The sequence below is a fragment of the Carassius gibelio genome, chromosome A15 (assembly GCF_023724105.1).
Source record: "Carassius gibelio isolate Cgi1373 ecotype wild population from Czech Republic chromosome A15, carGib1.2-hapl.c, whole genome shotgun sequence".
Classification (NCBI taxonomy): Eukaryota; Metazoa; Chordata; class Actinopteri; order Cypriniformes; family Cyprinidae; genus Carassius; species Carassius gibelio.
This window is the reverse complement of record NC_068385.1, coordinates 15,451,425-15,475,522: the sequence shown is the minus strand read 5'-3', so window position 1 is coordinate 15,475,522 and position 24,098 is coordinate 15,451,425. Positions and strand designations below refer to the sequence as shown.

The 24,098-nt window shown below is 37.8% G+C and overlaps 3 protein-coding genes across 9 annotated transcripts in view; 2 read left to right on the top strand and 1 right to left on the bottom strand.

The window, feature by feature from the left end:
* Positions 1-433: 433 nt before the first annotated feature.
* Positions 434-7,505, top strand: dhx40 (DEAH (Asp-Glu-Ala-His) box polypeptide 40). Of its 2 annotated transcripts, none has more exons than XM_052617035.1 (17): positions 434-850; positions 1,022-1,167; positions 1,704-1,823; positions 2,835-3,062; positions 3,149-3,215; positions 3,395-3,526; positions 3,636-3,735; positions 3,866-3,952; positions 4,224-4,406; positions 4,496-4,576; positions 4,916-5,073; positions 5,927-6,041; positions 6,143-6,251; positions 6,332-6,423; positions 6,500-6,569; positions 6,685-6,913; positions 6,993-7,505. In XM_052617035.1, exons 1-17 carry the CDS (start codon positions 673-675, stop codon positions 7,109-7,111), a joined length of 2,214 nt encoding a protein of 737 aa, XP_052472995.1. In that variant the 5' UTR covers positions 434-672; the 3' UTR covers positions 7,112-7,505. The 2 variants fall into 2 exon arrangements, with proteins under 2 accessions (XP_052472995.1, XP_052472994.1); XM_052617034.1 differs by having other exon boundaries at positions 435-850; positions 6,329-6,423.
* LOC128029320 (uncharacterized) lies at positions 7,504-16,512 on the bottom strand. 5 transcript variants are annotated; one of them, XM_052617036.1, is made up of 11 exons: positions 16,117-16,512; positions 11,524-11,656; positions 11,217-11,427; positions 10,727-11,003; positions 10,460-10,637; positions 9,848-9,924; positions 9,576-9,756; positions 8,710-8,958; positions 8,403-8,574; positions 8,166-8,314; positions 7,504-8,020 (listed from the first exon to the last, which is right to left on the bottom strand). In XM_052617036.1, exons 1-11 carry the CDS (start codon positions 16,420-16,422, stop codon positions 7,911-7,913), a joined length of 2,043 nt encoding a protein of 680 aa, XP_052472996.1. In that variant the 5' UTR covers positions 16,423-16,512; the 3' UTR covers positions 7,504-7,910. The 5 variants fall into 5 exon arrangements, with proteins under 5 accessions (XP_052472996.1, XP_052472997.1, XP_052473001.1 ...); XM_052617037.1 differs by having other exon boundaries at positions 11,217-11,415; XM_052617041.1 differs by lacking the exon at positions 16,117-16,512 and adding an exon at positions 14,675-14,716.
* cltcb (clathrin, heavy chain b (Hc)) overlaps positions 15,116-24,098 on the top strand; it is a 24,568-nt gene continuing 15,585 nt past the window's right edge. Inside the window, exons 1-8 of one of the 2 annotated variants that reach the window (XM_052617032.1) lie at positions 15,116-15,680; positions 18,057-18,264; positions 20,873-21,141; positions 21,263-21,424; positions 21,536-21,649; positions 21,856-22,029; positions 23,596-23,793; positions 23,881-24,081. In XM_052617032.1, coding sequence (XP_052472992.1) covers positions 15,639-15,680; positions 18,057-18,264; positions 20,873-21,141; positions 21,263-21,424; positions 21,536-21,649; positions 21,856-22,029; positions 23,596-23,793; positions 23,881-24,081 — 1,368 coding nt within the window. In that variant the 5' untranslated portion in view covers positions 15,116-15,638. The remainder of the gene's footprint in view (positions 15,681-18,056; positions 18,265-20,872; positions 21,142-21,262; positions 21,425-21,535; positions 21,650-21,855; positions 22,030-23,595; positions 23,794-23,880; positions 24,082-24,098) is intronic. The other variant, XM_052617033.1, reaches the window with a different exon arrangement.

Genomic DNA, 24,098 nt, shown 5'->3' with positions numbered 1-24,098 from the left:
GGGGCTTCATTTGTCTCAATTGAGTTCCAATGGGGTCGCTGTGTCCATTTCTTTTACTGTCTATGGTTCCAATGGGGTCGCTGTGTCCATTTCTTTTACTGTCTATGGTTCAAACCATAGACACAATGGTTCAAACGCTAATGTAAATAAAAGTAGGGGAATGATCCGAAACCTTAGAATGGAAAGAATAAATTTTGATGTAACAGAAATTATTAGAAAAAATTCAGGAGATAAGAGCTATGGAATTGTTTTTAATTTTCTTAGAATAATCAATATGATTCAGAAGATTTGAGTCTTAATTTTTGTTTTGTTGATTCGGTTTATAGTTTTATAGTTTTATTTTGTTTGGAATAGAGAGAATATAGTTTTATTTTGTTTGGAATAAAAAAGTAGCAGACATTCAGATCCACGCTCCATATCAGTTGGTGGCGGTAATGCACATTTTCGTCGTGTGCCAACCGCCAAGAAAAACTCCAGAAAAGACGAAGAAGAACGCTGACGTAAACTAGCGAACAACTTGTAAACAGCATGGTATAATGTCTTCTTATAACGCCAGATAACGTGTGATTATGACTTATTAATATTCAGCTGAGCTTTAAGAAATCGCAAGAGGTGAAAAATACCGCTGAGCAACGTTGGGAAGTGATAAACGGCACACGAACGGTCATAGACATGTCAAAATCAGAGAAGAGCAGAGAAACAGAGCACAGTAGTGAATCAAGAAAGCTGCCTATTTATCTGCACAAAGACAAACTCATTCAGGCAGTGAAGGAAAACACCTTCTTGATCGTAACGGGTGAAACTGGCTGCGGAAAGACCACTCAGCTGCCTCAGTACTTGTTTAAAGCAGGTATGAATGAACATTACTAACGTTAACGTACTAATGAACTGCAGGTCTGTTCGTTTCCTGTGTGTGGGATCCATTCATTTTCTGCAGCATCTCTCTCTGTGTGTGCGCGTGTGTGTTCTCGTGTGTGTGTGTGTGTGTATATGTGTGTGTGTCTGTGTGTGTTTTCGTCAGGTCTTTGCAGGAATGGTAGGATCGGTGTGACTCAGCCCAGGAGGGTTGCAGCCATCACTGTTGCCCAGAGGGTGTCCCATGAGATGGGGGTCCGGCTGGGTGAGGAGGTGGGGTACCAAGTGCGTTTCGATGACTGCTCAACAAAGGTACGAGATTACACTCTTATTTAACATTTCAACGTTTGTATCGACATTCTCAGAAAAATAGATCCAAAAGCTGTAACTGGGGCAGTACCTTTTTAAAAGTTAAACGTATGTATACATTTTGTTTTCTTTTTCTAAGTACCTTAAAAGTACACATCACTACCTAAAATGTTCACATTACTACCTAAATGTTATATATTAGTACGTTCCGAAAAGTGAGAGCTTTTGTACCTTGAATTTTTGCAATATTCTATGCCGAAAATTTCTATAATATACACTACCATTCAGTAGTTTGTGTACGATTTGTTCTTAAAAGAAAATTAATGGTTTTATTTAGCAAGGATGCTTGAAATAGATCAAAAGCAACATTTACATTTTATAATGTTACAAAAAATATATTTTAAATAAACGCTGTTTTTTTTAAATCTTCTATACATCAAGGGCCCTGAAAAAAGTATCATGCTTTCAACATTCTAGCCTATTTCAAAATTATGCATTTAGTGTACTTTTTAATGTCTTTTGCATTTTTCTCATGTCAGGACACTATGATTAAATACATGACAGATGGCTGTATGCTGAGGGAGATTCTCGCAGACCCCAGTTTATCACAGTACAGCATTGTGATCCTGGATGAAGCCCATGAGAGGAGCCTGAATACAGTATGTGGACTATATATTTGAAATTTGTGGTTTTACTTGGGAAATTACCGTAGTTACATTTTTGGAAGATGTTATCATTTCTTTTTTATTTTGTAGTTTCCTTGTATAAAAAAGCTTATTCGCTTGTTAAGTCTGACGTCATGTAGCAGCGCTTCCGTGTCCAAACGCTCTATCAGTTACCATGAGAAAACAACAAAAGGTGCTAATATAAACTCACAATGTGATAGAATATTAGTGAAAAAGTTATAATCTTAACCTTTAACTCCATACCGAAGTCCCAGATAGCCAGACAATGAAAATATAAATATAAAAAAAAAATATATAAAAATTATTTGTGTTTGGGACGCTGTGAGCAGCTGTGTATACCGTAAGTTTGAAAGCGTTTAGCTTAAATGATCAATATGAATAAACAGTGCTCATAAATGTCTGCTGAGGTCGTATTCTCAAGTGAAGTGAGTTGAGGCTTGGACCAGGAAACAGCGCTTCTTACGTCATCACTTAACAACCGAATAGGCTTGTATCAGATGGTAATAACATGTAAATCCAATGTGCTTAATAATATATATATATATATATATATATATATATATATATATATATATATATATATATATATATATATATATATATATATATATATATATATATATATATGAAGAGTTCAGATGCAAAAGCCTCTAAGTGCCATCTGAAATTTTCATCTAAAATTAGGATTTTTATCAAGCTCCTATGCTTAGGATGAGTCATTTTACATTAATGGCAATGTGCAGGTCCTTTTCCAGGCTATTAAAGTGAAATAACTGAACATAAATATAGGAGCCTGATAAAAATCCTAATTTTAGATGAAAATTTCAGATGGCATTTAGAGGCTTTTGCATCTGAACTCTTCATATATATATATATATATAATATCCACAAACACCTTGGTAATACTGTGGTGTGTATGTGTGTGTGTATATATATATATATATATGTATGCATACATCTTTAATAAGAGGGTTTGTTTTGCAGGATGTCTTGCTTGGGTTACTCAAGAAAACTCTGTCAAAAAGGTCATGTGGTAGTAACCCCCCCTTCAAAGTGGTTGTGATGTCAGCAACATTAGAAACGGAAAAGCTCAGCTCTTTTTATGAGAACTGTCCAGTATTCACGATTCCTGGGCGTACATATCCAGTCAAGGAGAAATTCTGTAATCTTATTGGCCCAAAAGACAAAGATAGTTCGGTCTATGTCAAAGAGGTGTGTGGGGACAATATACATTATCATAAACTTTACTTCACTACAAAACTCCCAGACTGTAAATGTGTTCTGTCTGATATCCATAGGTGGTAAAGGTGGCTTTAGATGTGCACACAAATGAAGCAGCCGGTGATATTTTGGTCTTCCTGACAGGTAAATACTCCATTGTTCAAATCTTTAGGGTCAGCAAGAAATTATTACTTTTATTCAGCACAGACATATTATATGACCATAAGTGGCAGCAAAGTCATGTATAGTTACAAGATGTTTCAGTTTTACAGTAGTTTGCAGATTTTCTGTTGTTTTTAGCCCTGTGCTTGTGTTTTGAACAGGGCAGTCTGAAATCGAGAAAGCCTGTGATCTGCTCTTTGATAAGGCTGAGATCTTAGACTACCGTTATGATGTCCATGACCAAACTGTTGAAGGGCTTCTTATCCTGCCTTTATATGGGTCCATGCCAACAGGTTAGCCTGCCTTTAGATTTGTCTTAAAAGACGTAACGGAGTGAAATTTCGTGCTTAATCACGGAGTACTCAATACATGTTTTGTGATATTTCATGTTTTTTTTTACAGATCAGCAAAGGCAAATATTCCAGCCTCCACCGAAAGGGGTGAGAAAGTGTGTGGTAGCGACGAATATTGCTGCAACTTCACTCACAATTGATGGAATCAGGTAGATACAAGTCGTACGATATTAAACAACCATCATTTGCTCAATGACTAAATATGCAGATATAAAAAATGATGTATTTATGCCCAGAGGAACTCTTGTAGTGTTATTATTTTCTCTCTCTGTGTTGTAGATACATCGTTGACAGTGGATTTGTGAAACAACTGAATCACAACTCAAATGTTGGTTTGGATATTTTGGAAGTGGTACCTATATCAAAGTGAGTATCCTGTGAAAATCTTGATTTAAAAAAAAAAAAAAATGTATATAATTTTTATATATACCTTTTATTGTTTGTTGAATTTTTTTTATTATACTTTTTTTTTATTACTATATGTTTCTGTGACTATTGTGATCAAAAAGTGTGTTATGCTAATTGTACAGTACTATTTTAACTGTTTAGTGAGGAATTAACTAGCTTATCCAAACAATATATATATTTTTTTCATTTATTGTATTTTAACAAAGGTTCTGATGATGTTTCCACACAGGTGCGAGGCACAGCAGAGAGCAGGCAGGGCTGGACGAACCGCTGCAGGAAAATGCTTCAGGATTTACAGTAAAGACTTCTGGGACACATGCATGCCCGAGTACACCATTCCAGAGATCCAGCGGACCAGTCTAACGTCTGTCATTCTCACGCTGAAATGTCTCGGTATCCATGATGTGATTAGGTATTGCCAGTCTCCATTCCTTTTGGATTGTTTAATTGGTTTGTTAATAATTTAAATTTGAACACTTTTTTCCAATTACGTTATTTTAGATTTCCTTACCTGGACAGTCCAGAGGAACGGTTTATCCTGACCGCTCTGAAACAGCTGTATCAGTATGATGCTATTGACAGGTGAGTGACATGCGTTCCACAAACTGTTGCCTGTTATGTGAGAAAAAAGCTGAGAATACTGTAGAATACTGCCAGCTGCATCTTGCCCCCGGTCCTGCTGATGTTCACAGTACATCAATATGAACATCAGTGTTCCTGTGGCTCAGTGGTAGAGCATTGCGTTAGCAGTGCAAAAGGTCGTGGGTTCAATTCCCAGAGTACACATTTTAGCGTGAATGCACTGTAAGTCGCTTTGGAAAAAAAGTGCATAAATGTAATTACATTTTTTTTATTTAATGGCACATATTGTTCACTGTTTCAGTTCTTAATTTAAGTGCTAATATCGTCTTTTTGTTGCAGGAGGGGTGACGTGACCAGGTTGGGGAGGTTGATGGTGGAGTTTCCTCTTCCTCCTAATCTTACTCGTGCTTTGCTCAAAGCAGCCGCTCTCGGCTGTGAAGACATCATGCTGCCTGCGGCCGCCATGCTCTCAGTGGAGAACATCTTCATTCGACCAGGTAATCATTTCTGTTTGTCATCACACGTCTATTACATAAAGTCGGCATGAAATAAATATTAGTGTTTAATTTTGACACTTTTTGAGCTCCTGTAATATAAAATGAGACAATTCTCTCTGGAATTGTATGCAGGACATCTTCAATCATTTTATCCTCTTATGCATGATTTCAGCAATCTTATAAGAGCATTACACATCACACTGTGTGACATGGATCTGATAAACTTGGATACAAATATGTATGCAGACTATACAATAATGACACCTAGTGACTTGTGCAGTGTGTTGAAGGCTTAAAACTTAACATCTCGAAATCTAATCAACAACTGATGAATACAGCCAAGTCCCTGCCCTTACATTTTTCTTCTTTTACGACACTTGATGTGCCACAGTACAAAAAAATTATAAATTGTTGCTCCTTCGGATTCATTGCAACTTTAAGGTAGTTACTCCATGTCACATAATCGGTTTTAACTGAGCACATCCTGTTAATATATTTAAAAAATCCTGTTAATGTACTGGTAAAAATAAGGATTCACTGATAATACATTTCTGAAATTATTTTAACATTATGGCCTGAAAACTGATAAATGGCCTATTGTAAAATATTCTCGACTGCATTGTGTAAGTATATGAGAAATAAGACAAACCTAAAACTGTTATAAACGAAACTGGCCATTACAACATTATAATTTATTGTTTATATGCAGACATTCACTATAAGTTAAATGGTAACTGATACTTTTTTCCACAATATTAATATTTTAACAGTATTTTACATTAAAATAAAATGTCACTTCCTGTTAAATCTAATGTATTAGATAAATAAAATGTTGCTTCTTGTTGTTTTTTAGGTAAACCAGAAGGACAAAAGGAAGCAGAGATCAGACATAAAGAAATAGCAGCTTGTGCTGGCAGCTCCAATGATTTCCTCATGCTGCTCTGTGTGTTTGAGAAGTGCAGAGCGAGGTAGACCATAAAGACTGACCAAATGACTAAATAAGTCCACAGCTCTTTATGGAAATCATGTGAAATGTTGCCATTCATTCGTTCTTTGGTTCTTCTAATAGTGACAATCCATCGGCCTGGTGCAAAGAGCACTGGATCCACTGGCGAGCAGTGAAGTCAGCCTTCAGCGTTGAGACTCAACTGAGAGAGATTCTCCTACGCCTAAAGCAGGTAAGAGTTTCTCTACAACTCTATTTGCTTTTACTGTTATTAGTTGAATCTGTACTAGTTCTTGACTGTTTATGTAGCAGAACGACTTTCCACATGAGACGTTTGAAGGCAGCCGGAGTGAACTGCTGCGGCAGTGCCTTTGCCTGGGTTATTTCACCAATGTAGCCAGGAGGTGAGCACCACGCTGTTATTTCATCACATAAAGTCTATTCATTAAAGCCAGTATTAAACTGTACGGTTTTCCTCAGATCTATTGGGAAATCTTTTTGCACCATGGATGGACATGGGTCCAGCGTTCTCATTCACCCCTCATCATGTGTAAGGAAATAAAGCCTTGCAAAAGTTTTATTTTTCTCACATTCATGTAATTTCTAAGTCTGTTTTCCTTTTCGATTGTTTTAACCTAACACCTACTGTAACTACTTTTATTCAGCTCTTTGGTCAAGAATTGCATCTGGATTGGATCATCTTCCATGACGTGTTGGTCACCTCACGGGTGTACGTGAGAACAGTTTGTCCCATCCGTTACGAGTGGGTGCAGGACCTGTTGCCGAAGCTGCATGAAATCGACGTCTATGAGCTGAGTAGTGTCGCTAGGGAAGAAGTAACCGATGAAGAGATGGCCCAGTGGGAGAAGAAAGAGGCAGCAAAAAGACAAGCAGGTGCGTTTGAAGAGGCTGAGCATTTTGAGGAAGTCAAATTGTCATATTTTTGTAACACATTTTTTTTGTGTTGAAACAGAAGCCACAGAGGATGCAGCAAAGAAATTGGAAAAGAGAAACGATGAAAGCTCAATAACAGAGGCTCGAGCTCGCTACTTGGAGCGAAAACAGCATCGGCTACAAAGAAAGGGCACATGAGAGGATCAAATATTCACCACAGATTCTGCAGCTGCGGAATACAAATATGAAAGATTTTTATTATCTCAGATTTGAGAACTTAATCACCTTTTACTGCCACAGCACCGGTCCCAGTGGATTTTGAATATGGCTCAAGTCACAATATGTAATAAACACATTTTATATCTTTCATGTAAATAAACTTTTTTTTTTTTTGATACTGAGATTTTTACGTCTTACGAGAAGACTACGGGAGGTCAAAGAACAGCTCACACGTTTGGTTGACCATCCTGGATCGTATCCTGTCTGCTCTCTGCAGATACACCGAGCTGATTACGGTCCTCTACATTTGAGAGGAATACACCAGTAAGCTGTGCTTGGTTACTGAAGTTAATAAAATAAGAAATACGGTCTTGTTTTGAGTCTTGACTGTTTATTCCAACAACCAACCTTGTGTCTAATTTTCATTCAGTAGTGTAGACAGTGTCAATATTTATTTACAACAGAGAAAAAAAAAAACTTGAAAAATGTTACAAAACAAGCATTGAATATGATCCATAGGAGCAAAGGAATATTTGTATAATAACACAAACAATGTTAGATCTCTGCCAGACTAAATATCAATTGTTCAGTGGCTACAGATATCTCTCCTATCGTTCGTTTGTGAGCTGGTGCTGAGGACTCCTGGGACGCAGAATCCGGGTCATTATTCCAGCTTGTGTGAATTTCCTGATGAAGAAAGGCCACTACGTATGGTTTAAACTGTCCTCCACAGAAAACAAAGCTGGCAATGACCTCCTCCTCATCGAGCTTCTCAAACTCAGGGACTCAGGTCCTCTGGGAGAGGGATGGCCAACAGCGCATCGGTGTATGGCACAGGGTTAACAAAGACTTTCTCAAAAATGAGGTCCATCGTGTCAGCAACATAACCTGTATCATAAAACACAAGCACAAACTTTTTTTTTCTTTTTAATTGGTTGGGTTTTGTTTTTGTATTTAATTGATTCTTCATCAAGATAAATACATTTTTTAATTCCAGAAAAGATGTGTTGTTTGAATCGATCTGAACCCTTACCAAAGGTCGGCTGTGTCTTTTGAGGTTTAACTCTGCACTCTTCCTTCCTAGCCTTCGGAAATGAGATTTTGAAGACAGGTACACCTTCCTCCGTTTCGGCCTGTGGTCGGTCCGCATTTTCATTATAATGCATAGCAGCCAGGTATAGTCTGTAAGTACAAGACAAAACGTGTTAATATTGAAATATATTTTAGGCTACAATTCCCAAAATTATCGAGTAAACAAACTTTCTTTTACCTGCACAACATCCCAATAAAAGGAAAGACAACATTCTTTGGGGCAAAGCGAAGGATGACGGCACGGAAAGCCTCTAAAGATGAAGTTTGGTGGTGGGGGCTCAGTTTTACAACATCCTTCAGCGTTCTTTTTTTTGTCAGCAACTTCTCCAACTTGTAAAAAGCTAGAGTATCTGCAGACAATTAGAAAATATCATATTAGAAAACAATACAGTAGAGAATATTACAACGATGATCTCTGGTCAATTTCTGAAAGTGACTAAATAACTGTATTGTTTTGACGTTTAGCCTGTATATTGATTAAATACCTGCTTGGAGCCATTTACTCTTGTCAGTTGTCTTGCGGATCACATGCTCACACTTGGGGTAAAGAGGATCCTCATGTGTATGAACATCTCGAACATGGTTCAGGATCGTGGTCCACTTAGCAATCCTCTCTGGTTCGGAGGTTGAGCTAGCTGCAGTCCAGTATATGTGATTGATGATGCTTTTCATCCACTTCTTGAGTTTCTCACAGTCTTTCTGCTTACTGATTGCTTCCAGTTTCTTGGAAATTCCTTACAATTAAAGCAAAATACATTCCACTTAGTTAAGATACTCATAAACTGAGTGATTACTCTATTGTAGCATAAGGACAAGTCTTTTTACCGAATAGGATATTTACACAAACTAAATCTAACATCAGGTCCTTCTCACCAGTATCATTATAAACTAGGGCTGGGATAAACTATTATTTTTTAAACGATTAATCTAGCGATTATTTTTTCGATGAATCGATTAATCTAACGATTAGAGAGAGAGCAAGAAGCGCTCATGTTGTTTGAAGACTGTTAGAGCACGCGCGCAGCCGGGGCTCTCTCTCGTACGCGCCCTGTCAGGCACAACAGTCACTCTATTCTACATCACTCATCCATCAAATAAGGCTTTGAGAGCCGCCAAAAAACAAAGATCAATGCAGAAAAACCCCTGGATTGGTTATATAACGTTGGACAGAATGTTGATCTGGCCATCGCGTATATTCAGCGCACATAAGGTAAACGTTTTGTAAACGTTTTTTAGAGAAATAAAAACCGGTCGATGAACATTGTCCCAGCCCTACTATAAACTCAAAGAAAGGAAAGTATGGTGTACAAATTTTGTATGGTGTAATGGACTATTGACACTGACAATGTACCTTTTGCCATGTGCCAGACATCGTAGTAATGGGTTATGTTTCTCTCTCTGAGGAACTTCTGTACTTGTGGATGGCGATCAGTGACGATGCAATCAAGATTGATGCCACGCGACTCCAGTAAAGCTAGACTCCTTTTCAGGCCCTCTTTTTCCATGTGGCAGCTACCACCAACCTCGTTGCTCTGTTAACACAGAAAAACAATAAATTAAAAGAACTTTGCTTTTAAAATTAAAACCAATAACCACTTTTCGAAATAATTTTTTAAGGCTCACCTGAACCAACTGAATGTCCACAACGGTGTTAGTACGGAGATCCATCGTTGCATAACTGCCGTACTTTGCAGAGTGGCCTGTTTTAGATCAAATAGTTACATTAGTGATCAACATTCAATACTTTGGTATTATGTCTAGCATTTTATTTAGGTCACTCATTTTAACTTCAAACAATACGTAACCCCTGTATTAGGGGTGTAACGTGTATTCGTACCGGACCGTTTCGGTACAGGGCTTTCTGTACGGTGCACGTGTGTACCGAATGAGGGAATGCAATATTTTGTGCGCGGAAAATAAGTACATTTTGGTGTTTCCAAACGAACATATTAAACGGAGGAAGTCTTCGCATTCAGCGCAAATCCCGCCCTGCAGCTGATTCAGGCCGATGAATCACTGGATGCGTGGTGCAAGCGTCTCAGCTGCGTGGCGTGTCTGTTTTTAATTCTACTCCCATGTTAACAGGTTAGAGCTTGCAGTTTAATATTTGCATTTCTCTCCCTTACTGTACCGAAAAGTGACTTTAAAACCGAGGTATGTACCGAACCGTGATTTTTGCGTACCGTTACACCCATACCCTGTATAAAATACACTATTTCAGTAAAGTATCAATACCTGGAGAGTCAGCTCTCATGTCACCACCAACTATCACTTTTTCCTCCTGACTCAGCGACTGCAGAATCACATCCTGTGTGGCTTTCCAGTGGTGAATTACTGCCGGCTCAATGAAAGCTCTGGCGTGGCGTTGAAACGTTTCATACCTAAACAACTGTAGCTTCATTGCCTTGAAGACCTGTTGGTGTGGGGGATAAATAATACATGTAATTTGATCCAAATTTAAGTAATTCACAGTCAAAGTAACTACAGTTGCACATGATTTACCTTTTCGATTTGTATGAAAGATGCACCACTCAGATACACGGCGGCAGAAAGGTGCAGATTTCCAGACGGCACGCTCCCAATGACAGGCTGGCTATTCCAGTGTCTTGTAAATGTGCAGCGGGGACACCACTGCTTCACAGACAGGAATGTCCCCAGCCTTTGGGTCCTCACATCACATGCCCGGGTGCAGACTGGACATACATTAAACAACTCCATGATGCAGCTCTCGTACACTATGTACTTTTTGCTGTTGTGGGTGGGAGTGGATGAATCTGCTCTATATCAAACCAGAATGAAAGGAAAACTCATTTTGAGTTAAACAGATTGAGTTTTCATTTGGACTATAATTTAAACCAGCACCCTGTTTGCATCTGGTTAAATAATATTTATGCACATAAACAATCCTAAAAGTAATGCTATAAACAACAACAGACTAATTCTTTATGTTAGAATGAAAGCCACGCATATATCTTCACACTCAGTAACTTACGACTTAAGTGTAGAGTCTAACGAAGCGGAATCCTGTCCCTTTAAAGCTTCCTCTAAAGAGCTGTGCTCCAATGCATCGTCCTCCAGCTGTTCATCGAGGTCTAGACGAGGTCTCTTCACAGGTGTCGATGACAGGCCCAAAGGGTCTGCATTGGATGTCCCAACACCAAAATCTTTGCAGGAGACATTTGCCTGGACACCTGTGGCCGAGTCTAATGAAACAACAATTAATGAAAGCAAAGAGAAATGCCAGAAAATGTTTACTAACTAGATCAAAAGTAAATGTCGTGAAGATGGCGGGTACATACCTTCACTTCTAAAGTGGGGCAGCAGAGTCTTTAAGGGGAGCTGTGTGCCTACAGTATGTGTTTCCAGGGGGTCTGTCTGACAGGAAACATCCCTTGACAGAGGCAGCTGAATACAAGCACTTGATGTGCTGGCCTGTGTAGAGACAGTGAGGTCAAATTAGTACTCGATTTATTACTTTGCATATATTCCAGGTGCAAGTCATAATAAGATAGAAGATAAGCATGTTTACTGAATAACAATACTGAAATTATATCTATGAAATTATTAAAGAACATTATTTTTTTGTATACATATCTCCTCCTATTAGAAGATTTTAAATATCTTCTACAGAATGACTCATGCAACATTGAAACAAGATAACCGAGTTAATTTTTATAATTTAAATGAACAGTCTTTTTAAAATGGACACATTTTTCTTTGTTTTATTTAGTTAAGTTGAATACAGAGCTTAACGGTTTAGAGAATCTGAGAAAGAACTACTAATAAATACTATAATAATGAATATCATATCTAAGCATACATTGTGTTTGTTCTTTGACCATAGGCACTGAAAAACAACCTCTTCATGTCATGTTTAAGAATAGAGAATAGTGATCCACTGTGTAAATAATGTTTAACATTTGAACATCTTCTTCAAAATCGTTTTCACATTTTTATAACCATTTCATACATTGAAACCCAAATGTGTTTTTTCAGCCAAACTCTGTTCTCTTGTCGCCTACTGAGATTAATATCCTCTGTGAGTAATTAAAGTTAAATAAATATGTAATTAAATATTTCACTAATTTAATAACACACTTTAATGTTGACAGTTCTATCATGTGTATTAATAGTAACATGACATGCAGATTAACAAATAACATACTATCTTTAAAGTGTTTTAATTTTACAGTTTAAAATTATACTCAATGATATTGTAGATCACATAGATATTATATAAATTAAATGTTACTATGATAAGTATGGAAGTAATTGCTTTATGAATATAACTCAAATTGAAAATACAAGAAGAGTTGTGTGAATGTTTGCATGAGGAATGAAGCAATGCAAAATTAAGTCAGTGTCTGAGATATTTATTTTCTCTCGATGAGAACAGCATCCATAAATGTCCAGTTCATAAAATGATCAACTATTGTACCAGTGACTTCAGCTCTCTCATCCAATCTAAAACAGACAGTGGCTTTACATAATGATCAATATATGTGGAAACATCACAAAAACAAATCAAAGCAATATTATAACATTGTTTATAAGACATATGATTTCTTATCCAAATGTAAAAATAATATTCTTAGAGTAGCTGCTGACTTATGTCCAAAAAGGCCACTTCAGAACAATGCTTTAAGGTTTATGAACTGTTTTATATAATCAGTTACAAATTAGAATGATTACAATATTAGCATTTTCACTGCAAGAAAATTTGTTTTCAGTGTGTATGTAGCTTATTAGGTGACAGAAACACTGGCTACATACATACAAACTAAACAAGAGTTTATAAATGACACAAGGATAGCTAGGCTTATATTTAATAAACAGATAGGCTACATTTGTTTCAAGCATAGTTGTGAACACACTGCATTAATAGTCACCAGTAGCCTAATTATAGGCTAATAAAACTATTCAAAAAGCAATTAATGCCCCACAAATTAAATGTATAAAAAGCTAAACACATCCAGAAAATTATAAACTATATCACCCAAGGTTAGCATAGGTTATTCGCTTGTTGTTTTGCAGTGTGCCTGGAATCAAACAAGCAAAACAGCTTACAGACGATTTATCATATATTACACAATAATAAAACTTTTGACACTGTTGAAATGCTTCAATGCTTAAAACTTACACCTCATTATCTGTTCAAAGTAATCAATCAAACAAGTAGCGATTTGAGGAGCGTGCACTGATGATATTTTCAGTTCCATTTGTTTGCACGTTGTTTCAAGGACACGCCCACAACAAGGGAACTAATGACGTAAACTCCACCCACGGGAACAAACCAAACTATTAAAAATAAAGCATATATGAAATATATAAAAAGCAAAATACACCAAATAGTAAAAACTATATTACGTAAGATAGATTATTCGCTTATTGATTGTTTTGCTGTGTGTCTGTGATTAATCAAGCAAAACATTAGACAATTTATCATAGTACACAAACTATTCATTGTGTTGGTACTGTTGCAGTTAATGCTACATAATGTAGAACACGGAAACTTCATTAACTGTTCAAAATAATCCATTAAACAAGTAAGAGCGTGCACTGATATTTCCATTTGTTTGCAAGGTTTCAAGGACACGCCCACAACAAGGGAACTAATGATTATTCATGTAAACTCCACCCACAGGAACAGTTTTTCCACGGGAACACAACACCTGCCCGTTTGTCGACCCCAGAGGCTTAACTTTTGACAAATCATAAATTGTATATATGATCACTCACCCCGGGGCGCCGCTGCGGTCGTGGAGTCCTTGCAGGAGGAGTAACGTTAGCGTAAGGCACTGCGTCGCTTTTCAGCATGAGCTGTGAGGAGAAGCCCATTTCCACCTGCATTGCGTTGGAGAAGCAATCTCGCGTAAAATGCAGTTTGCACACTCCAGCTCTAGGCGGGAACTCGCGGTCTTCCAGGCCAAGTGCATGCAACCACTGGCGCCTAATTTTCAAGTCTGCTGGAAAACTATGCAGTCCAGCAGTGTTGTTGCAACCAGCAACGCTACACTTACGTACCATCCTGACCACTGTACTAAATAAAGCCAAATCTACGCTAACTAAGCTATCCTAACTGATGCAATACTATAACTATGCTTCTAGTCGCTTTGGATAAAAGCGTCTGCTAAATGAATAATTGTAAATGTACTAACGTTACACTAACAACTATGCTAATTTACTACATAGGCTACACGAAATATTCTAAATAACTTTATAAATGCTATGCTAAATAGACGCTTAACACATTATATCCTCCTGATTGTTTTCAATACTCGCAATTCCAACTCTTGACTCACTACACTGACTTTCTTCTTCTTCTTGCTTTTTTTTTTTTTTACGGCGGATCGCAGACAAATATGTGCATTACCGCCATCTATCTTGAAATGGACCATTGACACTTCCTATTCTATAACCTCTCAACCAACATAAATTCTCCTTATTTACCCGCACCAAGGCTTCATACAGTTTCATCCGGCGCTGCGAGTTCAGCTCCTCCCTACACTGACTTTGACGGAACAAGATGATTTTATACTGCCAAGGGCGTGGAGAGCTGGAAACTGCTTACGTCACCTGTCACTCCTTACGTTACGTCCCACCGCAGCCACCGTTCAACCGGAAGATGGCAGCACTCAGACGTTTTTATAACATATATTGTAATGAAAAAAAAGGAGACGTTACTCGAATCAATGCTGGTGGAAATCATATTAATGATGAAAAAAACTCAAAAGTAAAATGTTCATGCCATGGGACCTTTAAGTGCTTCAGAAATGTGACGTTATTTCCGGTAAGGGAGCGCAGGAAGCGGACGCTCCCAGTGCACTGGAAGGATTTCGCGATTGAGACAGCTCTTAAAATAGCCGACTCCCTGATCAGTGCCCTTACTACTGAACAAGGGAGCTGATTGAGACGCAGCCGGAACTGACGTACATAGAGTATGAAGAACTGAATGATGTGGCAAAAATGAAACGAATGATATAATACCGACTAGACTACTTATACCTGCGCTCATTAATCACATCTAAAACATCAGCAACCCGAGCGCTCACACACATCGAATCAGAGCTTCGCGCATCGCCCGCTTGATTGACAAAAGCGCTGAAATCGCGAATGTCCTTCCGCCGCTGCTTCCGGATGTTCAGTCTGAGCTGTTTCCGCCGCCATTGCGGGTTTGAGTGAGTCCCATCCGCGCAGAGAGGGGAGAAGAAAAAACACACCGACCATCTGGCGGATTGGCTTGACACGACGACAGCACGACGGTTGATTTCTCTGTCTAATCAAGCCGACAGACCCGCCTTTGATCGGTTTTGACTCGGGGGTGTCCGCGGAGAGGAGGTCGTCGCGCGCTAAAGCCAGGCAGAAATTTTTCGAGGAGTCCGGCCGGGAGGATTGAGAACAGAAAGCCCAAACCATGGCTCAAATCCTGCCTATCCGCTTCCAGGAGCACCTGCAGGTGGGTTTTTACTCGGTCACAGCGTTAATAATCGGCGGCTCTGCTGTAACAGAGCTCGTTAGCTTTAGCGCTAGCTTAATGAATGACCTCCCAGCCATTTCAACGACTCTGTACCAAAAAACTCGCGAGCTGTCGATCAGCATCTTTTAAACCAGCGAATGTAATGCGTGTATGATTCTGAAAACTGCTGGGTGTTTGAATTTAAAAGTTCGTAACCGCCGTTCAGACAGAGAATACGAAACGTCCGATGTTCGAATCGAACCAGCTCATGATGCTGAAGATAAGCAGCCTGAGTAACGTCAGGCAGGTCACTAGGATTTTGGACACAGCCTGTGCAGGTACATGCAGTGATCAGTAGTAAGGTTATATTACATTAGCATGGCACTGTTACAGTATGGCTAATGTTAGTCATCTCAAAACATAACGGAACACTTACCGCAACAACAGGTGATCCAATTTGTCCTGTCTTTATTATCGATGGGATGGCTGTATCCTTTAGCACACGTTTCATGGTCCGTGTGGCAACTTGCATTTTTTCAAAATAGTCGTCCACAGTAAAATGTTCAGAGCAAACGAAATACTTCGTGATGGTGTTTACAGGTGTGTTTGGAACTATACCCAGAACAAGTAGCCATCGATTCATCAGGTCAGCGTTTTTGGTTGGAATTCTATGAAACATCATAGTATTACCTGGTCTCCCCTGTTTATTGTCGCAGCTCTTTACAATACAGCGAACACCCATGTTTGTAAACTATAAATTTACTGTCTAGTAATTGCTGACTATTACTCCAACTCTGAGTGAACTGTCTGCTCCTCGCCGCGTCTCGGGTGCTGCGCTAATCACTCCGCCCAAGTAACATTAGCTGTGCTCCTACGCCTAGTGAGAATATAGTTCCCAGTATTTATAAGATTAAAAATGGTATCTGTCTCATATAGCCTTGTTATTTGTACACGCTGTGACTATACAGATCACAACATGTAAATAGGAAAATGTTTGCATTATTTTGTTACTTATTGGGATTACTATGCTACCATTATCCATTTACATCCAGTCTTTGTGCTAAGCTAGGCTAACGGTGGGTGCGTCAAATAACACTTATTACAGAACGCACAGAAATGAAAAAGGTATGTATGGGCTTATCTAACTCTGGGGGATACTGTGAATAAGCTAAAGTCCCAATGACGCAAAAATTATATGTAAAATATATGAGTGTGTATTCGCATATTTAACTAGTCGATTCAGATCTTAATTCGATTTTGATGCATATCAGATACAGAAGTTAAAAAATAAAAATAAAAAATCAGTCTACTAGTGTTGTAAACTGTACAGGAAACTTATCCAAACATTTTACATTTATTAGTGGTATACTTATGTTTCTACAGCAGTTGTTTTTCCCCCTAACTTATATTAAATGAGACCTCCCTCACAGGTCAAGTATAAATATGTTGCATATATTTAGCAGAATTCTTCTCTTTAGAATTATTTTTCTACCTAACAAACAAGTTATGGACATTAAATGGCTTTTCTGAGTTAAATTTTTCTTGATATTGTTTTCAAGCTGTTTTAGTCTTTTTGTGGTTGAAACGCCAGCGATTACATGTTTCTTTCAACACACCTTCTGATGTTCATTCATGTCTATTTCATGCTATAACTAGTATTGAAGAGAAATACTAGTCGCCACATTACACATTAAAGAGAATTACAATCAAATATGTTACTTCGTGATAAAATGGACAGAATTTTGAAAGCTGAGACTTCATTTCAAAAGTAAAGCATAAAACTTATTGTTCTGATCATGCGTCAAATATAAACTGCATATGCTAAATGATTGATTTTGGAACTTAAGAATTTATATTACATTAAAATCAATTATTTGAAATGGCCAACCCAGCCCTTTTGGTTAAAAAAAAATGTGTATATATGCATAGGGCAGGGCAGTAAATCTGGTTCCGTGATTACCGCTAAATCGACATCAACTGCTATCAAATGGAGCGGCATTTAATAGACAGAGCCGTAGATCACTGACAAGCTACGCAATATCGCATTCATTATCGAAGGTGATTCATCTGGGATAGTTAATGTAATCAACAGGCCCGACCTGAGTCATTATAGTGTACTGTGTCATTTTCGCAGCCTCATAACAGGAGGATGATGGGGCTTGTGAGATTGGACCCGTAGATCCCTATTTTTATCTCAAAACATCCCATAATCATTGAAATAGACTCAGAGCAGACACATTTATGACCTCTAGGCAGTGTATTAAAAATAAAGCCTAACTAGAGAGCATTTTAATGCCAAAAATAAGTCACATGAATATTAAAAAATACTATTGTCATATTTAACAATGGTAAATGATTCCTATCAACCTCTTACAGCTCCAAAACCTGGGTATAAACCCAGCGAACATTGGGTTCAGCACCCTCACGATGGAGTCGGATAAGTTCATCTGCATCCGGGAGAAGGTGGGCGAACAGGCCCAGGTGGTGATCATCGACATGAGTGATCCGAATACCCCCATCCGCAGGCCCATCTCTGCAGACAGTGCCATCATGAACCCAGCCAGCAAAGTCATTGCTCTTAAAGGTAAGACACAGGGGCACTGAAGCCATTTGGAAAATGGGGGGACACATTAAGGCATGGCATTAATGAAATGTTATGATAATTTTTGGCATGAATATAGAAATTTCCATAAGGGCGTGTGTTCCTGCAACCTCCTCCCTCCCACCCCCTCAATGTATAAGATGAATACAGTATCTTTGACTGACTATATTTCTCAACGAGACAGTTTAGTGTAACATAGTATGAGACTTTTGTGATGTCAAATGACGTAATTATTTTAAAATACCCTTCATAATTCCAACAAGTTCGTTCATATTCTCAGCCATCTCTGTCTCGTTACGTATTAAAGCTTCTTGCTGTAATATTTGGGTTAAGAATAGCTTTTAAAATGCTTATTGGAAATGTCTTGCCATCATAAATGCTTTGTCTGTTCTTGCTTGTTTTTGTTCTTTTTTTATTTTTTTGTTTCTTACTGCTTTCTTATGTTTGCAGACGGTGAGTTGAATTTCATCTATCCTGAGTTGTGGGATTTTGAATCGTGAAATGTGGGGTCAATCTGAATGCTTTTGTTGAATGATAGGTTAGCCATGTACAGAGGGGGTTGAGATTGTGTAACATGCATGTAACATGGCAACAGCCTGATTTTCCATGTTTAGTGTAAAATTAAATACATTTTGTTGTTGTTAGTTGAAATAACACTATTTAGCACTTTATGTATTTTTGTTTTGGCGCTTGGCAGATTACTGTTTATGCAATGCAAAGTATGGATATGTCTGTAAACTGATAGATTTGCAAGGTAACTTCCTAAATATACTTCACTCCGCAAGTCAGCTGTAAGAGTGAAAAGTGGATTATGACCTCACATACCGAATGTTGTAAGATTGTTTTATAGTTGCAGTTCTGTTTTGTTTATGATTATAATAATTTTTTAAATCTTGAGTATTCAAAAGTTTGGGGTTAGTAAGAGTTGTTGTTTTAAGAAAGATATCAATACTTTAGAATGAATACATTAAATTGACCAAAATAATTACAGTAAAACATTTACCGTTTTACAAAAGATTTAAGTAAATGCTGTTCCTTTGAACTTTTATCTGAAGAAATCCTAAAAAACAAAAAATTAAGTAACATTTTTAACATTGATTATAATGAGAAATGTTTCTTGAGCAGCAAATCAGCTTTTTGGAATGATTTCTGAAGGATCATGTGAAAATTCAGCTTTGCATCACAGGAATAAATTCCTGCATTATGTGTTTTAGATAAGGCCCTATAGTTGTATATTGTATTTTAGTCTCTGTTTATTCATGCTTAAAGGGGTTTTCTTTATATAAATAGTGTTCTGTTGTGTGTGATTTTTGTGTTGTGTATGTGTGCCGTTCAGACAGATTTCTATTACTGGTTGATACAAAAAGTTTTTGATTCTTGAATCCTTAAATAGAAAACTATTTTTTTAAATTGTGGTTATTACTGTTTTTTTGTTTTGTTTTTTGAACAAATAAATGCAGTCTTGATAAGCACAAGAAACTTATTTAAAAAAAATTTTTTTTTTTACTGACCCTAAACTTTTAAATGCGTTCATATTTTTTTGAATCAATACTCTTTTTTTTTTTTTTAACCGTGAGATTATATAATAAATGCATTTCTTAATAATATTCAGAATTTATGGTGTTTCCCCCCGATGACATTGTAATGTACAAGGCCAGAGTTTTTTTTTTTTTTTTTTGTATTTAGTTTTTGTTAAATAGCCTAAAGTGGTTTACAGAAATTAAATCAAATATACAGTGCCCCCTAAAATATTTGGACACTTAAAAGGTTTGACTGCCATGGCAAGATAAGTGCAAACAAATCATACTCCAACCTTTCTCAGATCTAATTAGATTTTTAGTGGCTGTTTGAAGTCTACTCCCCAAAATTTCTAAAGGCAATTGATAACCAGAAAGTGTCCAAATACTTTCTTAATTTTATTTCAGTGATTTGCTTTGATTAAAAAGTGTGCTTCTGCTAACTTTGAAATAAATGCTACTATTTTATTTTTATTGTAGTAATATTCATACATTTAAGTGTGGCTTTAAGTGTCCTAATGCATTTTGGGGACACTGTATTTTTATAAAAGTACAGTACATATCTGTAGATTTAGCTAATTGCATTACACATTTTAGGCGAGAAAAAAATTATCTTATACCTGAGGTAAGGTGACTCGTGATTGCATACAAGAATAACATTATGGATTTGAATTTTATACAAAAAAATGTTTATTTTTTTACATGAAACAATCTGCATTATCTTTTTCTGGAGTGCAGAGTATATGCATACGAGTTCTTTACTAATTAATAATTGATAAGCGTACAAGATTTAGAACAATAAAAATTGTCCTACTAAATGCAGATCTAAACTCAGCTTGATGTTTGTAAATGTTTGCAGTGTTTGCCCTGTAGCTGTTTCTTTTGCATTGTAACTGCTTTGTAATGTTGTCCATATCTTTGTCGTTACTTTACACTCACGACTTCACATACACATGTTGTTAGCATTGCACTTGATGTCTGTATTTTAGCTAGTTTAAATCACACCTTTCATAAACTATACAAAAAAAATGGTCACAGTTTTTTTTCAAATGACCCCTGTTCCTGAATTTCAGCGGCAAAAACCCTTCAGATTTTCAACATTGAAATGAAGAGCAAGATGAAGGCCCACACCATGACCGAGGACGTTACGTTTTGGAAGTGGATCTCTCTCAATACCGTAGCACTTGTGACAGACAATGCGGTCTATCACTGGAGTATGGAAGGAGATTCGCAGCCCATCAAAGTCTTTGACCGACACTCCAGTTTAGCAGGCTGCCAAATTATCAATTACCGCACTGACGCCAAACAGAAATGGCTGCTTCTGATTGGAATTTCTGCACAGGTACAAATAACAATTTGATTTTGTATAATTGCGGATTTCAATCCGTTCTCATTTTTACCTGCATGTCAAAGTGGTTGTCGTTTTCCTGCTGAAATGCCATTTTTAAACCTTTTCCTGTAAGCAAAACCGTGTTGTGGGTGCAATGCAACTTTACTCAGTGGACAGAAAGGTGTCGCAGCCGATCGAAGGCCACGCTGCTGGATTTGCTCAGTTTAAAATGGAGGGAAATGCTGAGGAATCCACCCTTTTCTGCTTCGCTGTTCGGGGACAAGCTGGAGGAAAGGTCTGGTTGTTCTTTTAAAATGAACATTTGCGTGGAATGAATTTTAGTTATGTCTTTGAGTCTACACAAGTGTCAATTTAAAGTCACTCGTGTATTTTTTCCCCAATGTAGTTGCACATTATTGAAGTTGGAACACCTCCGTCAGGTAATCAGCCGTTTCCAAAGAAAGCCGTCGACGTGTTTTTCCCTCCAGAGGCCCAGAACGATTTTCCGGTTGCCATGCAGGTATTTATAGTTTGAATATTATTAAAATGTGTCTGTTGGGGCGTTAGGTTTAACCATAGAATTTCCATGGCCATCAGAACGGAACAACAGCTCTTTAAAAAAGAATAAATAAATGGGGAGCGATATGTCTTTTATTTATTTACTTAATACATTTTCAAAAAAGGTAGGAGACTCATTTATGTCTCTGCATACGTGTCTTCTTCTAGATAAGCTCTAAGCATGATGTTGTCTTTCTCATCACCAAATACGGCTACATCCACCTGTATGACCTTGAGATGGGCACCTGCATCTACATGAACCGGATCAGTGGAGAGACCATTTTTGTCACCGCCTCCCATGAAGCCACATCTGGCATTATTGGCGTGAACCGGAAAGGACAGGTACTGACCGCTTTATCTGCTGTTATCGCAGACAGTCAGAAGAAAGTGGTGCATTGGCTTTAAGCTTGAACATTTAGGCTTGATTGGTCAGCATATTTGAATGGAGCAGCTGAGCTAGTTCCAGACAGACAGCAGGCGTTTGTTTCTGTGTGGTTAGTCTGTGCAAACACACTGGCTTGTGTCCTGTAGTCTGCTGTAACAGGATGCTTTCAGTTGATGAATTATTTTGGATCTCAGACCCAAGTGTCATTAAACATGCAGAGAGAGTGCAGAAATGTGATCCCTGCTCGTTGTTAGTCTCCCGTTTGTTTTCCCTCCTCAAACCACACAACTGTCAGTCCAGTGTTTTCGTCAAACTTCACCACACGTCAGTCAACTTTCAGAGCGTTTCCTAAAGATCATCACTACAAAGATTCTTGCAGTCTTTACTTTTCATTTTGATTAATTTATTAGGAAAAATAGGTTTTGAATATCATATTTAGGTTCTTTTATAACTCAAGTATGTTTTTTGACTGGAAAATAGCCAGACTTGACATTTAATAATCAAACAGACCATCCTTTTCTCATGATTCATGAGTTAAGGAATGTTTTAATAACATTTCTATTTCAGACTTCAGTATGCGTTACATTTTATTAGATTGAATCATTTCCTGATTCATAGCTGAATAGTTCAAAATTTCTTTCTATGTCTGCAAACATATACTTTTAATTAAATGTTAAAAATGTAGATGATGCTCTATAACTATTTATTATATTGTTGAATATAAATGAAAATGGGAAATATAGGTTTTGCTCACTTAACAAAAAAATACATGTAAAAAAAAAAACAGAAGTTAATTGTATGCATTAACGTTATTACTTGCATTAAACATTTTGAATTATCTTGGAGGTGCACATTTGTTTGGAATGATGGTACATTTATTTATTTAATTTTTTTTTAAATATTATGAATATTATTTTGATTATAAATATTTTCCTATTTGCTATTTTTTTTTAACTATATTACATACCTATATTCCAGTTTCAGTGTTTATGTGTGTCGCAATCCATAATGCATTCTGATGCTGTAACTGGGGCGAAGGAATTGCGGTAATAAGAGTTTGTTGAGCCCTCGACACGTACAGTGAGAACAGTGTGTGCCACTCAGCTGGAGGTAGAGACGGCCCGGTAATCCTCTTACTGTAGTCTGCACTGTGTTCACTCAGCCTCAGTCACTGACTGAAGACCAGCTCTGTCACACGCTGTGCTGCAAACTAAAATAAGTGCATAATGGGATACCGGCCCATTCATGTATGCATTACCCTGAGGGTTGCTTTAGGTGTTTATGGGCCCAGATCAGCATCATTTGGAGCTTATCAGTGCATTATTAGGTGTTTATGAATAGAGATTAACCATCATTGGCACTGATTTGGTAATGCAATGGAGATTATGGGCTGGTCTCGGCACACAGAGATTTGAAGAGATCTGAGAAAGTCAAATAATTCTATAATTCTATTTATTTGTAGTGGGAATTATACTGTTGCTGTCTGCATTCCGTGTCTGACACTATAATGTTTTTCTTATCAGGTGCTGTCTGTGTGCGTGGAGGAAGAAAACATCATCCCTTACATCACTAACGTGCTGCAGAACCCTGATCTGGCCCTCAGGATGGCCGTCCGCAACAACTTGGCAGGTGCCGAGGAGCTCTTTGCTCGCAAATTCAACAATCTGTTTGCTGGTGGAAACTACTCTGAAGCTGCCAAAGTGGCTGCCAATGCACCGAAGGTACAGCAGTCTGCATCACACAACCTGATGCCTCAGTCTTCGTCAGGCAAATGTTGGGGTTTCTGATTGGCTGTTGGGTTCTTGCAGGGCATCCTGCGCACCCCAGACACCATCCGTCGGTTCCAGAGTGTTCCTGCTCAGCCCGGTCAGACTTCACCCCTGCTGCAGTACTTTGGGATCCTGCTGGACCAGGGCCAGCTGAACAAGTTTGAGTCACTGGAGCTTTGCAGGCCCGTCCTGCAGCAAGGCCGCAAACAGCTCCTGGAGAAATGGCTGAAAGAAGACAAGGTAGATCCTCTTCTGAA

Excerpts from the sequence above, each read along its gene's own strand:
- dhx40 (XM_052617034.1), top strand. The coding sequence starts at position 673 with ATGTCAAAATCAGAGAAGAGCAGAGAAACAGAGCACAGTAGTGAATCA. Across the intron at positions 5,074-5,926 it reads GAACATCTTCATTCGACCAG|GTAAACCAGAAGGACAAAAG; the intron begins GTAATCATTTCT and ends GTTGTTTTTTAG. Across the intron at positions 6,042-6,142 it reads TTTGAGAAGTGCAGAGCGAG|TGACAATCCATCGGCCTGGT; the intron begins GTAGACCATAAA and ends TTCTTCTAATAG.
- LOC128029320 (XM_052617036.1), bottom strand. The coding sequence starts at position 16,422 with ATGGGTGTTCGCTGTATTGTAAAGAGCTGCGACAATAAACAGGGGAGA. Across the intron at positions 11,428-11,523 it reads GCCCCACTTTAGAAGTGAAG|ACTCGGCCACAGGTGTCCAG; the intron begins GTATGTACCCGC and ends TTGTTTCATTAG. Across the intron at positions 9,757-9,847 it reads TGGACATTCAGTTGGTTCAG|AGCAACGAGGTTGGTGGTAG; the intron begins GTGAGCCTTAAA and ends CTGTGTTAACAG.